The following is a 15,037-nucleotide window of genomic DNA, read 5'->3' as shown; positions in this document are numbered from 1 at the left end:
TAAGAGAAAGATGTTGAAATTGAAAAAGCTTGCTTAGAGGTGGAGGTAATCAAAGAAGAACACAAGGGAGTAGAGCTTGCAAGGACATTGGAAACACCTCTCCACAGGCCATCACCATCCATTCTTACATTCAAGGGTAAATCTTTCACCTCTAAGCTTAATTAGCCCACTTGAATATGGTTTGCTTGAGACGGATGGGCAACTTAGAGTTCTTTGCAGCTTTAAGAGCAAAAGGGAGATGGTTAGTGGTTGGCATTGTAAATCAAAATTCATGATGGTTGCATGTTCAAGGCTTAAAAGCAAGGGTTGGTGTAGAGCTAGATTGCTTGGGTCTAGGAGGATGTTTGGTCGCTTAAGTGAGAATTCCAAGGTCATGCCACCCAAATGGAATAATGATGATCAACTTGGAGATGGGTGTCAAAACAAAGTGTGGGATCCCGGATCGCACAAGGAGAATCAATTTTGGGAGCTCACGGTTTGTGAAGAACTCCATCAAAGCTTAGTAACATTAATTTTGAAGAATGGAGCTTATTGGAAGTCCAAGCATTGGTGGTTGTTCAAGGAAGAGTTCAATCACAAGCCACCATGATGAGGAGCTCCCCATAAGTCCAACTTAAGGACAATAAATAAAAGTGCTAGGTGGGAGACACCTCACCATGGTAACATCTTTCTTTTTTTTCTCTTTTGTAAATATTGGTAAAATTAGTTTAATTTCATGTTTTGATTGGTTAGTTGAGTTTATTTGGTAGTTTAGTATGTTAAATAAGTTTTTATGGCGTTTTGGTAGCTGTTTGGAGGTTTGGAATGCTTAGTTTGGTGCAAGAATTTGGAAATATTTTGAAAAACAGAGCACCAACCCACGCGTACACGTCACCCACGCGTACGCGTGACCCCAAGTTTTTCCAACACCCACGCGCACGCGTCACTCACGCGTACGCGTGGATCCTAAATTTTCACCTCCATACAAAATCCAGAGAGTTATGCCTACCTTGTGCATGTTTTATGTCTTTGGCACAAGCTCATCCACGCGTATACGTCACCTCACGCGTATGCGTCACCTCTCTGAATAACCCATCACGCATACGCGTCGCTCCCATTTCACCTCACCACGCGCACATGTCACTCCACACATACGCGTGGATAACCCTGTTTCACCACTCTTCTTTTCTTCTCTTCTTTCCATTTCTTTCCTTCTTCTCTCTTCTTCTCTTTTCCTTCCACCCTTCAACCATCATCCAACACTACCAATCACCATCTAACAGCATTTCTTTTAGATAATTATTTAGTAAGTTTCATTTTTGTTTAATTTTCTATTTTCTTTGATAAGAGTTGGATTATTAATTTTGTTTACTATTTATTGCTGCTTAGTATTAACTGAATGCTGTTTTAGCATAATTGCTATATTCATTGTTGGATTATCTTAGGTGAAATTGAGTTGCTAATGTCCAAGTGTTGATAATTAGTGTCCATTGACACTAGCTTCCACTAAGTTAATTAGTGAGTGGCTAGGACTTATGGATTAGGATTAGTGTAGCTCATTTGACTTTTCTTTACTTGTTAGAGGATGACTTAATGAGATTGATCATTACAATTATCATGTTGTGGTTAGTAACAAGGATGAAGATCCTTAACCATCAACCCTTGCCAAGACCTTTTTATTATTTGAGTTTCCATTTACTTTCTTGTCATTTAAGTTTCTTGTCCGTTATTCAAAACCCCAAATACTTGTCCTATAACCAATAACAAGAACACTTCCCTGCAATTCCTTTGAGGGACGACCTGAGGTTTGAATACTTCGGTTATTTTTATTGGGGTTTGTACTTGTGACAAAAAAATTTTTGATTGAGGAATTTTTTGTTGGTTTAGAACTATACTTGCAATGAGAATTTATTTGTGAAATTCTTTACCAACGCACAATTTTCGTTCATCAGTCAAATGCCTCCTTGCAACTGTCGTTGAAATCAAACGTCACCTCCTTCTGAAGCTATCTTGAGAGTGGTAAAGCAATCCTATTGAAATCCTTGATATACCGCCTATAGAAACTTGCATGGCTCAGAAAAGAATGTATCTCCCTCACCGAGGAGGGGTAAGACAAGATAGATATAACATCAATCTTGACTGGGTCCACGGAAATTCCGTTTCTTGAGATAATGTGACCCAATACTATGTCTTGATTTACCATGAAATGACACTTTTCAAAATTTAGTACAAGGCTAGTATCGACACACCACTCTAACACCCTAGCTAAGCTATCCAAGCACATATCAAATGAGTTGCCATAGACACTAAAATTTTCCATAAAGACTTCCATGCAATTTTCTATTAGATCCGAGAAGACACTAGTCATACACTTTTGGAATGTTGCCGGTGCATTATATAAACCAAATGGCATCCTCTTGTATGCATACTTTCCAAAGGGACATGTAAAAATAGTCTTCTCCTGATCTTTAGGAGCTATATAGATTTGAAAAGAGCTAGTGTAACCGTCCAAAAAGTAGTAATGAGATTTATCTGACAATTGGTCAAGTATTTGATCAATAAACGGGAGTGGATAGTGATCTTTTCGGGTTGCTAGATTCAAGCGCCGGTAATCAATGCAAACTCTCCCTGAGTTTTGCACTCTTGCCACCATGAGCTCTCCACTCTCAGTCTTAACCATGGTAACACCCAAATTCTTCGGCACCACTTACACCGAGCTAACCTACTCGCTATCCAAAATAGGATAGATAATATCGGCCTCCAAAAATCGAGTGATCTCCTTTTTAACAACTTCTATGATGGTGGGGTTCAACCTCCTTTGGGGTTGACAGACGGGTTTGGCTCCATCTTCTAGAAAGATACGGTGCTCACAAATGCGTGGGCTTATACCCACAATGTCTGCAAAACTCCACCCTATAGCCTTCTTGTACTTTCTCAACACTTTAAGCAATCTCTCTTCTTGTTGGGAGTTGAGCACCTTGCAATTATCACTGGGTGCTTTTGACTATCATCAAGAGAGGCATATTTTAGATGGACAGGTAGATGTTTCAACATCTCATTCAACTCATGACTTGGCACATCATTATCCGACAACATTGGAGGTGGTAAAGTGTCTTCATTATAGTCATTGGGTTCCCTCACACTTGTACCTTTACCCAAATTCATCTCATCAAAGGCCTCATTATGAACCTCGGCCATAACTTCATCAATAATGTCACACTGGAAGATAGAATGGTCCTCCGATGAATGCTTCATGGCTTCATCTAAGTTAAATCTCACGGCCCTTCCGTCAATCTCAAATGAATAAGTACCCAAAAAGGCATCAAGTTTAAGCCGGGAGATTTCTAAGAATGGCCTTCCTAACAAGATGGATGAAGGTCTCCTAGAATCATTTGGAGGCATCTCAAGGACATAGAAGTCAACCAGGAAAATCAATCCTTTGATGGTCACTAAATCATCGTCAACAATACTAACAACAAAAATTATGCTCTTATCAGCTAGCACAAAATGTGCCGCCGACTGCTTCAACGGCAGAAGATTCAATTCATCATATACTGAAAGTGGCATAATACTAACGCATGCTCCAAGGTCACACTTACAATCAATAAATTGGTTACCCCTAATAGTACAAGAGAATAAACAAGGTCCAGGATCCCCACATTTTTCAGGAATAGCCCCCATTAAAGCAGAAATAGAACTCCCGAAAGGAATGGTCTCCAAATCATTGATCTTTTCTTTGTTAATGCATAAATCCTTTAAAAATTTTGCATATTTAAGAACTTGATGGATTGCATCAAAAAGAGGAATCGTTACCTCAACTTTCTTGAAGATGTCCACCATTTTAGGATCCAACTCCATATGCTTTTTAGTCTTCTTTGTCAAGGTTGAAAATGGAATTGGGATAGGGTCTTGCAAAACATCTTTTTTCTTGGAGTCTCTAGCCCTTGCTTGATCTTTCTCTTCATCAACAACCTTTTTTGCTTCTTCTTCTTCTACTTTCTCTAGTTCAACAATATCTTCTTCATGAGTGGCCTCCTTCTCACTTGAATTCTTGGGACTCCTCTCTTCTAGTGTAGTGCCAGACCTCAAAGTGATAGCATTGAGGCTACATTTGGGGTTGGGAAATGTTTGAGAGGGAATCACATTTGAGCTTGAAAGTTGAAAAGTGCATTGGTCATTGTTAGATGGTAGGGTCAACCGGGATAAAACCTCGGTCAAGGTATCCATGTAAGAATCTTGTTTCTTTTGCAAATCTCTTTGCTCTTGGAGGATGGTTCAAAATTCCCTTTGTTCTTGGAGAATGGTGTGAAGGGTATCATCCATTGGAGATTGATTTGAGGAAGAAGAAGGGTAGGTAATTTGTGAAACTTGAGGTTATGTGAGTTGAGGTACTTGGGCTTGTCTTTGGTGAGGGGGTTGGTATCTTTGGCCTTGATTTTGTTGTTGAAATTGAGGGTTTTATTGGTTGCGGTATGGTTGGGAATTATTTTTCCACCTTTGATTTGAACTATATTTCCATCCTTGATTGTAGCTATCTCTCCACCCTTGGTTGTAATTATTCCCTTGTTGATAAAAGCCTTAGTTTTCCAGATGGTAATTGGAGCAGTTGTAGAATGCATTTTCCACCGCCAGTATATTATCTTCTTGAATTTGTGGGCACTCATCCGGTTAGTGAGAATTGCAAGCACACACATCGTACACTCTTGGTGGAGCTTCCGATTGGTATTGTTGTGGTGGCACTTGAGCTCTTGGAGCTTGTTGTTGATTTTGGTAAATTTGCTTAAGGATGGTAGTCATTTCTCCCAAAGTCTTGGTGAGGGCAGATTCACTAGGGGACACTTTCACAATGACCTTTGAATGATTATTCCTTGACCTCACATGTTGAATGGACTCGGCTAGATTTGAGATGAGTTGCCAAGCTTTCTCTACTGTCTTATACTTCACAAGAGAACCATTACTAGAGGCATCTAAGAGGATCTTGTCTTGAGGGTTGAGACCTTGAGAAAAGTAGCAAATCAAAACCAAATCATCTATCTGGTGATGAGGACAAGAATCAAGTAGCTTCTTGAAATGCTCCTAATACTCATGGAGCGTCTCCATTTCACTTTGTATAATGCAAAAGATTTCCTTCCACAATCGATCTGTCACCTCTGGTGTGAAAAATTTATCCAAGAATTCTCTCTGGAGTAAGTCCCAATTCGTGACCACTTCATCGGGTTGAGTATAAAACCATTCTTTCGCTCTTCCTTCAAGAGAAAAAGGGAAAGCAAATACCAAAATAGCAAGCTCATCCCAGCCATGTCTCCTAGTGGTTGAACACACCACTTGGAAGTCCTTAAGATCCTTGATAGGATCTTGAGTGGGTAAAGCCATGAAACTTGGGAAGCAAATTGATCAAACCGGTCTTCAACTCAAAGTTAGCATCCAAGTTGGGATAGCGGACTTGGAGTGGTTGAAGAGTGTGTCAGGTGCACCCGCTTCCTTGAGAGTAACTCTCCTTGGAGCGGCCAAAATCTCAGTACCTAATTCAGAAGAAGCAACATCAATAGAATCAATAGAAGAATAAACAATTCTTTCGTTAAATGACGCCTCAGATTCAACCTCGAAAAAGGTTGGTGACTCGGCGGAAGCCAATTCACTAACCCCAAAGGCCAATCGATGCCGAACTTGCCTAATATGTAATAAAGTTCTTTCAATTTTAGGATCAAATGGGGCTAAACTCGGATCTGGCAATGAACGCTTCATTCAATAGAGGAAACGTAGACTTCATGACAGAAAGGAATACTAAAGTAAAGTAACCACCAATTACTACTAACTATAAATCCTAACTAATAACCAAGAACAAAGTAACAATCAAAAAATGAATATTTACATATGCACATATTCACACCAACCAACAATATGGCACACATATGCAAGTCCCCGGCAACGGCGCCAAAAACTTGACGTGGGAAAAATGTCGGCTTAGAAGGATTTTTCAAACTCAAGTGTCGCAAGTATAGCCTAAACTGGCAAGTGATCCCCAATCAAAGTTTAGAAGAATGTCACAACAATCAAATCAATTATCGGGAGTAGAATCCTGGGTCGTTTTCCCTAGGACTTGCCATTGAATGCACATCATTGGTGAGGAAATAAATCAAAGGGCTCCAAAACATGATAAAGATCCTCCGCTCTGTCACCGTCACACAACTCACTGAGGTGGGTTGTGACCTGCATCTGAAAAATAACAACAGAATATGGTATGAGAACTGAAGGTTCTCAGCATGGTAACAGTGCCCAATAATGTAACATATAAGGTTCCAGGACACCGAGGGCAATCCTAGAACTTCACGTCGATACAGAATATTCAAGGCTTAACACAAAAAAATAACTTAAACCATAAACCATAAACATGGTTATCTAAACTTAGGGAATTGCTAACTAATAATAAACCACACCACTGTATCCCACAGCCTTCGCCAACCTACCCTCCATGCGACCCCATCGCCACCACCTACCTATCCTCCTCAGCACCAGACAATCACAGATAATGCAAGCAAGTAAAAGACAGATAGTATTCATATATAACAAGTAATTCAAGAAGCAAGTAGGTTGATAAACCATTATTTTATAGTTTATATTGTGTTTAATTGTGTGGTTTTATCAAATATTTACCCATTTATTCATTAAATTAGCATGTATTTACAATTCCTTCCCAAAATTACTCCATGGTGGAAAACTTGCTTTCTAGAGACTTTTAATTATGTATTTTAATTCTCCTTTATTCCATTCAATGCCATGATCTGTGTGTTAAGTATTTCAGGCTTTATAGGGCATGAATGACTTGGAGATTGGAAAGGAGGCTTGCAAAAATGGAAGGAACACAAGAAATTGAGGAGATGACCAGCGAGAAACGACGCGGACACATGGCTCACGCGACCGCGCGAATTAGAGGAAATTGCAGTGGCGCACTCGCGTGCTTGACGCGAACACATGGATTGGAAACTGCACAAGTGACGCGAATGCGTGGACGACGCGCACGCATGGCAAGGCAAAACGCTGGATGACGCGAATGCGTAGATGACACGATCGCGTGACGTGCGCGATCTGCAGAATCTGCTGGGGGCGATTTTGGGCCCTATTTTGACCCAATTTTCGGCCCAGAAAAGCATATTAGAGCCAGGGAACATGCAGAGACCAAAGACAACATTCATTCGGCATAATTTTAGTTTTAGATCTGAATTTACTTCTCCTCTAGGTTTTCTCTCTACATATTCATAGTTCCTAGGATTTTGATTTTATTGCTTTTTTGGATTGGGATATTGAGAATAGTTATTACCTCCGTCAAGGCTTTGTCATTCTAGTTTGTTTCCTTACTTGTCACTTACTCTTTCATATCCCTAATTTCTTCAGAGTTACTATTGGATTATTTTTAGAGTTTATTAATACAAGAACTATTTTTATTTTAATTGATCCTTTTGATTATTATTTATCATGTCTTTCTTTATTCCCTTTTCCTATTTTGCGAAGTTTACATTCATAATGAGCGAGTTGTTCCATAACTTGATTGGGAGTTGGTTGAAAGGAGGACCTTGAGTTGGAATGCTCAAGAGTAAGATTATAGTTGGGTTTAGCGTTGGGTCGCCATCTGGTCACTGACACTAGTCCTTCCCAAGGGAGAGGATTAGAACTTGTGAGTAGAAACTGACTTTCAACTTGCTTAACTTTCCTTTATCCGGTAAGGGATAACTGAGCAGACAACCTTCAATTATCAATTGATCTTGGGAGAACTCCAACAAGGATAGGCTTTCCAACTAATCTACTCCCGGTCAAGATTTTTATTTAAATTACATAAATTCTCTGATTTAATTTCCTGCTTATCAACTCAAACCATTTTAGAAAATATCTGATTAATAAAATAGCACACCTTTCTGCAACTCATTGGGAGACGACCTGGGATTCATACTCCCAGTATTTTAATTCTAATTTTGTGACAACCCCTTCTAAATTGATAAGCGGATTTTTGGTTGGTTAAGAACTATACTTGCAACGCATCTCTTACAATGATTTCTTAACTCGCCAATTTCTGTCACGTCATAGGCATATTATACAATTAGGCAAACTCAAGTAATCAAAGCGAACAAAAACATAAGAGATGCCTATGATGAATACCTATCCTATTGGCTCATGATATCACTTGTTGGTTTATAAATGCCAATCCGACATATCCTTTCAGATGTAGCTTTTCTGCCACGCCCATGGATATAGTGTCGGGCACACTCTATTGACCCACGGATATAGTGCCAGGCACATTCGCATACGCAACCCAAGGGTATAGTTCCTGGCACACTCTTGCAGCAGAAAAGATTATCAATCATAATTCAATCCCAGGGACATAATACCCTGCACATTATTATACTTAACCCAAGCATATAGTGCCTGGCACACTCTCAACATTCAACAAGATCATCATTCCTTTTTGAGTCCTTAACTCATCACAACCATCATCAATTCATAATTTCCATTTTGAACTCATTAGTTCATCAGTTTCTCAATTCATTGTCAGTAATCACCAAGTTCACTACTCTTCCTTCTCTCTCAACCAAACTCATCCTCAATACACCAGAAACCTAAACCTCCATTTCTCTAACCTTTCAAGGTAATACCTAGATAATTCCACCCAAGACCTGCTCTATGTTTAACATCCAAAAACAAGTCAAAAAGTCTTAAATAGGTGTCACAGAAGTTTACAAGCTTGTTGGGAAAGTAAAACAATTAAAAACAAGATTTTAATTGAAAAACATGGCATGTGCGTATGCACAAGAGTGTGTGTGCGCACGCCCAGGAGGATTTTCAAAATGTGTGTGTACACATAGAGGTGTGCGTACACACAGGTAGTAAAATTTCAACTCTGTTCATCCGCACAAGGTGTGCGAATGCCCTCAACAGAGTGCACCTTCCAACATGTGCGTGCGCACAGGTTGCAAAACTTCGTTGGTTGTGTGTACGCACAGGTCGTGCTAGCGCTCTCAACAGCAAGGCCTTTATATTGCTAATATTAATCCTCTCTTATCACCATTTGATGCCTTGATATGTGTGTTAAGTGTTTTCAGAGATTACAAGGCAGGAATGGCATAGAGGATGGAAAGGAAGCATGCAAAAGTGCAAGGAAAACAGGAAACTGAAGGAACTGCTAAAGCTGTCCAGCCTGACCTCCTGGCACTCAAACGGTCATAACTTGAGCTACAGAGGTTCAAATGACACAGCTCTAGTTGCGTTGGAAAGCTAACGTCTGGGGCTTCGCAACGATATATAATTTACTATAGTTGCCTTGAAGTTAGGTGACGCAAATGCGTGAATTACGCGCCCGCATTGCATTTGCGAACTTTAATCCACGCTAACGCGTGGATGACGCCTCCGCGTCACTTTGCCGCGACCTGAACGTACCAGAATACGCTGGGGGCGATTTCTGGGCTGGTTTTGACCCAGTTTTCAGTCCAGAACACACAGATTAGATGCTATAAAGTGGGAGAATACATCCATTCATAAACAAGCTCATAATACACAATTTCATTATTTAGATTTTGTTTTGAGGGAGGTTCTCTCCTCTCTCTTTAGGATTAGGATTTAGATTTAGGATTTTATTCGCTTTCAGGATTATCTTTTTATCAGGTTCAACATTCCTTTTTATTTATCTTTTCAATTTAATTTATGAATTCTTCTATGTTACAGATTACTCTTTTGAATTAATGTTAATTGAGGTATTTCAGTTTATTATTGCTCTCCTTTATTTATATTATTGTTGCTTCCAATCTGAAGACATTTTTATTCCAGTAGATTTACTTTTTCCCTTTTTGGTCTTGGTTAAGAAATCAGTAACTCAGGAGTTATCAAACTCAAACATGATTGATAATTATTATCTTTGCTAATTGAATTGAACTTAAATAATCCCAATCTTTCCTTAGGGATTAACTAGGATTTGAGGATTTAACTAATTAGTCACTTGACTTTTCTTTACTTTAAGTAAAGACTAACTGAGTGGAATCAAGATTCAATCTTCATCATCATTGATAAGGATAACTAGGATAGGACTTCTAATTTCTCATACCTTGCCAAAAGTTTATTTTACAATTATTTATTTATTTTACAGTCTTTTACTTAATTCAATTGCAATTTAAATTACTTGTTCCTCATCTTCAAAACCCCGATTTACAATCTCCATAACCGATAATAAGAACATACTTCCCTGCAGTTCCTTGAGAAGATGACCCGAGGTTTAAATACTTCGATTATCAATTTATTTAGGGGTTTGTTACTTGTGACAACCAAAACCTTTGTACAAAGGGATTTCTGTTGGTTTAGAAACTATACCTACAACGCGATTGTTTTTATAACATTCTTTACTGGCAAAAATCCTAACGTCAAAATGGTGCCATTGCCGGGGAATTGCAAACGTGTACCTTATTATTGGTTAATGTAGATATTTGCTTTTTACTTGTTTATTTATTTTTATTTTTGTTTTTATTTTTGCTTTTTCATAAATTAAGAGGTTATTGGTTTTTATTTAGTTATTAAAATTTTTTTTTCAAAAATTTGTTCTTCGTGTTCATCTCTACCTTCAAGTTATTCTTAGTTGTTTTCTTCATTTTGATCTAAAAATTTTAATCTTGGTGTCATTTTATTGTTTTTCTCTTTCCTCATTAAATTCAAAAATTCAAAATTTAAAATTCAAAATTTCAAATTTTCAAATTTTAATTTTCAAAATTTAAATTAAAAAAAAATTAAATTCAAATCTCAAATTTCAAAATTTAAAATTTCAATATTTAAATTCTAAAATTCAAAATCCAAATTTAAAATTTTAAAATTTTAAAAATAAAACCTTTTCAAAAATTTAAATCTTTTTCGAATTTTTATCTTATATTGTTGACTTTTTCAAAATTCAAATTTCAAAAATTTAAAAAATTTAAATTTCAATAACCTTTTAATTTAAATTTATTTTTGTTTTTAATTTTTATTTGCTACTATGAACTCTCACCCCTTTGGCTATGAGTCTGGTTACAATTATGTTGCAGGAAGAGGAAATTACAATGAGAACAGGCATCAAGGTTGGAACAATCAAAGATGGGAGGAGCCACAAGGATTTGATCAACCCTCATGGTAACAACCACCTCCAATGGACTATCAACAACCACCACCATATGCCTATGAACCCTTTCCTCAACATGACTTTGGACCACCATACTCATAAGCCCCTTTCCACTATTTACTTCCATATGACCCTAACCCACATCCACCATACCAACCACCCTATGAACCATATATAGAACCACCACCTCAATATTTGCCATCTCCATATCCATCAATTCAAGAGCACTATGATCCTACTTATGATAGCCGAGCGCAACAAGAATCAAGTGATCGTCTCACGGAAACATGTGCAAAACTTCAAGCAACCCTTCGCCAACTGGATCAAGCGATAAATCGATTACGTTCCTGACGTTCGGACACTCAAGGAACCCCTATGACCTCATGTGGGTAATCTAATGAAGAACGTAGTATGAAGGAGATATTAGAAACTCCGGTGGACAGTGAGCAGCACGATTTTATATTGAAACAATTGGAAGAAGCTACGCCTGCCATTGAGGAGGAAGAAGTGGTTGAAGACTTAGGAGATGCGGAGCCTCCATGGGAAACTCAAGTCATATAGCCTCCTTCCAAGGCGATTAAAATTGATGCTGAGGAGGGTGTACAACCTCCAAGGCATACCATAGTTGAAGACTTGGAAGAGGTTGGTCAAGAGATGGAGATTCAAGAAGAAGAAGCACAACCTCCCATGCCCTTGGAAAGCAGTGAAGAGGAAGAGGTTGAAATTGAAGAAGCTTACAAGGAGGTGGAAGTTGTTAGAGAAGAGCACAAGGGAGTAAAGCCTGCAACTACCTTGCCAAAGTTGTTGGAGACCCCTCCCCCTAAGTTGCCATCATCCTTTACAACATTCAAGTGGGTAAAATTCATATCCCTTAGCTTTCTAATTCCACTTGAATATGGGCTACTGGAGACGGATGGTCAACTTAGAGCTCTTTGTGGCATTAAGAGTAAGAGGAAGATGGCCAGTGGTAAGAATTGTCCTGCAAGGTTCATTATGGTTGGAAGCTTTAAGTTTAAACGCAAAGGTTGGTGTAGAGCTCAATTGAATGGGTCTGGGAAGTTGTTTGGATGCTTCAATGAGAATTCTAAGGCTGAACCACCCGGATGGAATCATGATAATCCACTTGAAGACGGGTATAGCAACAAGATTTGGGATCCCGGAGGCCATTGGAATTACAAACATTGGTGGAGATTCCTGGATGAGTTCAAGCACAAGCCACCATAACAAGGAGTTCACCAAATGTCCAACTTAAGGACTTTAACTAAAAGTGCTAGGTGGGAGACAACCCACCACGGTATGGTCGTTCCTTTTCAATTTTAATTCTCATTTTATTTCGTTTTGTTTGTTTTCGAGTTTTATTTTATTTTATTGTATTGAACCTGGAGTTTTGCGTAACATTCATATTAGCATTTCATTCTGCATACTACATTAAAAAAAAAACACGCACGTGACGCGGCAGCGTCGCTGACGCGTCCGCGTCACCAGTGCGTTTGGAGGAAAAGAAAAGTGAACAGAGAGTCACGCGAAAGCGTGGCTGGAGGCGCGCCTTTAGCATAATTTGACCCCACGCGACCGCGTTGCTGACGCGACCGCGTCTTGTGGCAAAAGAGCCTCCCACGCGTCCGCGTCCTCCACGCGACCGCGTGGCCCTGTAAATCAACGTAAAAAGGTGTATGGCCGAAAGTTGAGCTGGAATTGGGCTGGAATCATGCTGGAAGCCCAAGCCCTACCACGCGACCGCGTGCCCCATGCGGCCACGTCATTTTAAGAAAATGGCCATTGACGCGTTCGCGCCAACCACGCGACCGCGTCACCCAAAATTTGGCAAAAGAGTTTCGAACAGAGAGTTGCGCGAACGCGAGGCTGCACTCGCGCTAATCGCACAAATCATGCCACGCGATCGCATGACCCACGCGTCCGCGTCACCTGACCTTATCGCGCACCACGCGACCGCGTCACTCACGCGTCCGCGTCGCCTGCACCGCACAACTTATCCAGATCAGCGCCAATTATCTTATCTTTTCTTCTCTAATCCTAATTTCTTCTATTTTTTCTTCTTTCTTTCTCACTTTATTTCTTTCACTTCTCATTCCTTTTCACCTTCATTCTATTTTACTTAATTTATTTGCATATTTCATTCATTGCATCTTAATTTTGTGCATATTTTTATTTTTTTTCTAAATTCATTATTTTTCCTTTGGTGTTAATTTTCTTATTTAACTGTTGCATCTTCTCTTGAATTATTTTGGGTGCTTAGTGACTTGTTTTATTCTGGATAGGTAATATTATTTATATCAATGCCAATCTTTTATACCTGTATTACTTTTACATTGACATGAATTGATATTATCTCTCCTTACCCACACTCTCTTCCCTACTTTTGTAAATTTTTGCATTCTTGATTTGCCATGTACTTCTATTGTTTTCTCACGCACATGTTGAAGCTTCTATGTAAATGAGACCCTTATCATTTGGCATTAATCCACCCATACTTCATTTATTTTCTTATCTTTATTTCTGGGTTACTATTCTTCTTTTTCTCTTCTTTCAGGCTGGCCACCGAAGACGAAAAAAAAGGAGAAACTTCTTAAAGGGGAGACAAACAAGTCCATCTGCACAATCCTTGAAGAAAAGCATCAGTTGGAACAACCCATCCACTTGGACATCTTAGCATGCACCGAGGACGGTACAATCTTTAAGTGTGGGGAGGTCGATACCGACTTCCAGGGGTTAGTTACCTTCTTTTCAACACCAATACTCTTATTTTCTTTATTTGTTCATTGTTGCATTTACATATTTGATTGCATGTTTATTTGATTTTGTGCATTTAGTTACTACTTGGTTAAAGTAATAAATTTCTTTTTAGGACTCTATTTTTGAATAATTTCACTAATTTAAATTAAAAAAAAAATTATGTTAAAACTTGTTTGGAAGTTTGGTGGACGAAATTGTGATCACATTAATGTAGTACTCTTTGTTATTGTATGGAATCATTATTATGGCTCTTTACTATGTGTGGACACAACTCCGTTCAACTAACCAGCAAGTGTACTGGGTCGTCCAAGTAATAAACCTTACGCGAGTAAGGGTCGATCCCACAGAGATTGTTGGCTTGAAGCAAGCTATGGTCACCTTGTAAATCTCAGTCAGGCGGATTTAAACATGATACTTTATTAGATTAAAATAAACAATAAAAGGGATAGAGATACTTATGTAGATTCATTGGCAGGGATTTCAGATAAGCGAATGGAGATGCTTTTCGTTCCTCTGAACCTCTGCTTTCCTGCTATCTTCATTCAATCAGTCTTACTCCTTTCCATGGCTGGCTGTATGCAAGGGCATCACCATTGTCAGTGGATACATCCCCTCCTCTCAGTGAATCATATGCTCACGCACCCTGTCACGGCACGGCTATTCATCTGTCGGTTCTCGATCATGCTGGAATAGGATTCACCCTCCTTTTGCGTCTGTCACTAACGGCCAGCACTCGCGAGTTTGAAGCTCGTCACAGTCATTCAATCAGTGAATCCTACTCAGAATACCACAGACAATAGGCCCTCCTATCCACTGATGCTCAAAGCCTTGGGATCCTTTTTATTTGCCCTTGCCTTTTGGTTTTAAGGGTTATTGGCTTTTTCTGCTTGCTTTTTCTTTTTATTTCTATTTTTTTTTTCTTCTACATTTTTTTTCGCCTATTTTTTTTTTCTGCAAGCTTTGTTCTTTGCTGCTTTTTCTTGCTTCAAGAATCATTTTTATGATTTTTCAGATTATCAAATAACATGTCTCCTAGTCATCATTCTTTCAAGAGCCAACATATTTAACATTTTTAAACAACAACTTCAAAAGACATATGCACTGTTCAAGCATTCATTCAGAAAACAAGAAGCATTGTCACCACATCAATATAATTAAACTAAGTTCAAGGATAAATTC

The 15,037-nt window shown here is 38.8% G+C and overlaps 1 protein-coding gene across 1 annotated transcript; it reads right to left on the bottom strand.

The window, feature by feature from the left end:
* On the bottom strand, positions 2,914–4,206 carry LOC107607307. Its single transcript, XM_016309275.1, has one exon. The coding sequence runs from the start codon at positions 4,204–4,206 to the stop codon at positions 2,914–2,916; it is 1,293 nt and encodes a 430-aa protein (XP_016164761.1).

This window comes from Arachis ipaensis, chromosome B07 (genome assembly GCF_000816755.2).
Source record: "Arachis ipaensis cultivar K30076 chromosome B07, Araip1.1, whole genome shotgun sequence".
NCBI lineage: Eukaryota > Viridiplantae > Streptophyta > Magnoliopsida > Fabales > Fabaceae > Arachis > Arachis ipaensis.
Note: the sequence above shows the minus strand (reverse complement) of the source record. Positions and strands in the feature narration are given on the sequence as shown.

Coding starts and splice junctions, on each gene's coding strand:
- LOC107607307 (XM_016309275.1), bottom strand. CDS start 4,206: ATGGATACCTTGACCGAGGTTTTATCCCGGTTGACCCTACCATCTAAC.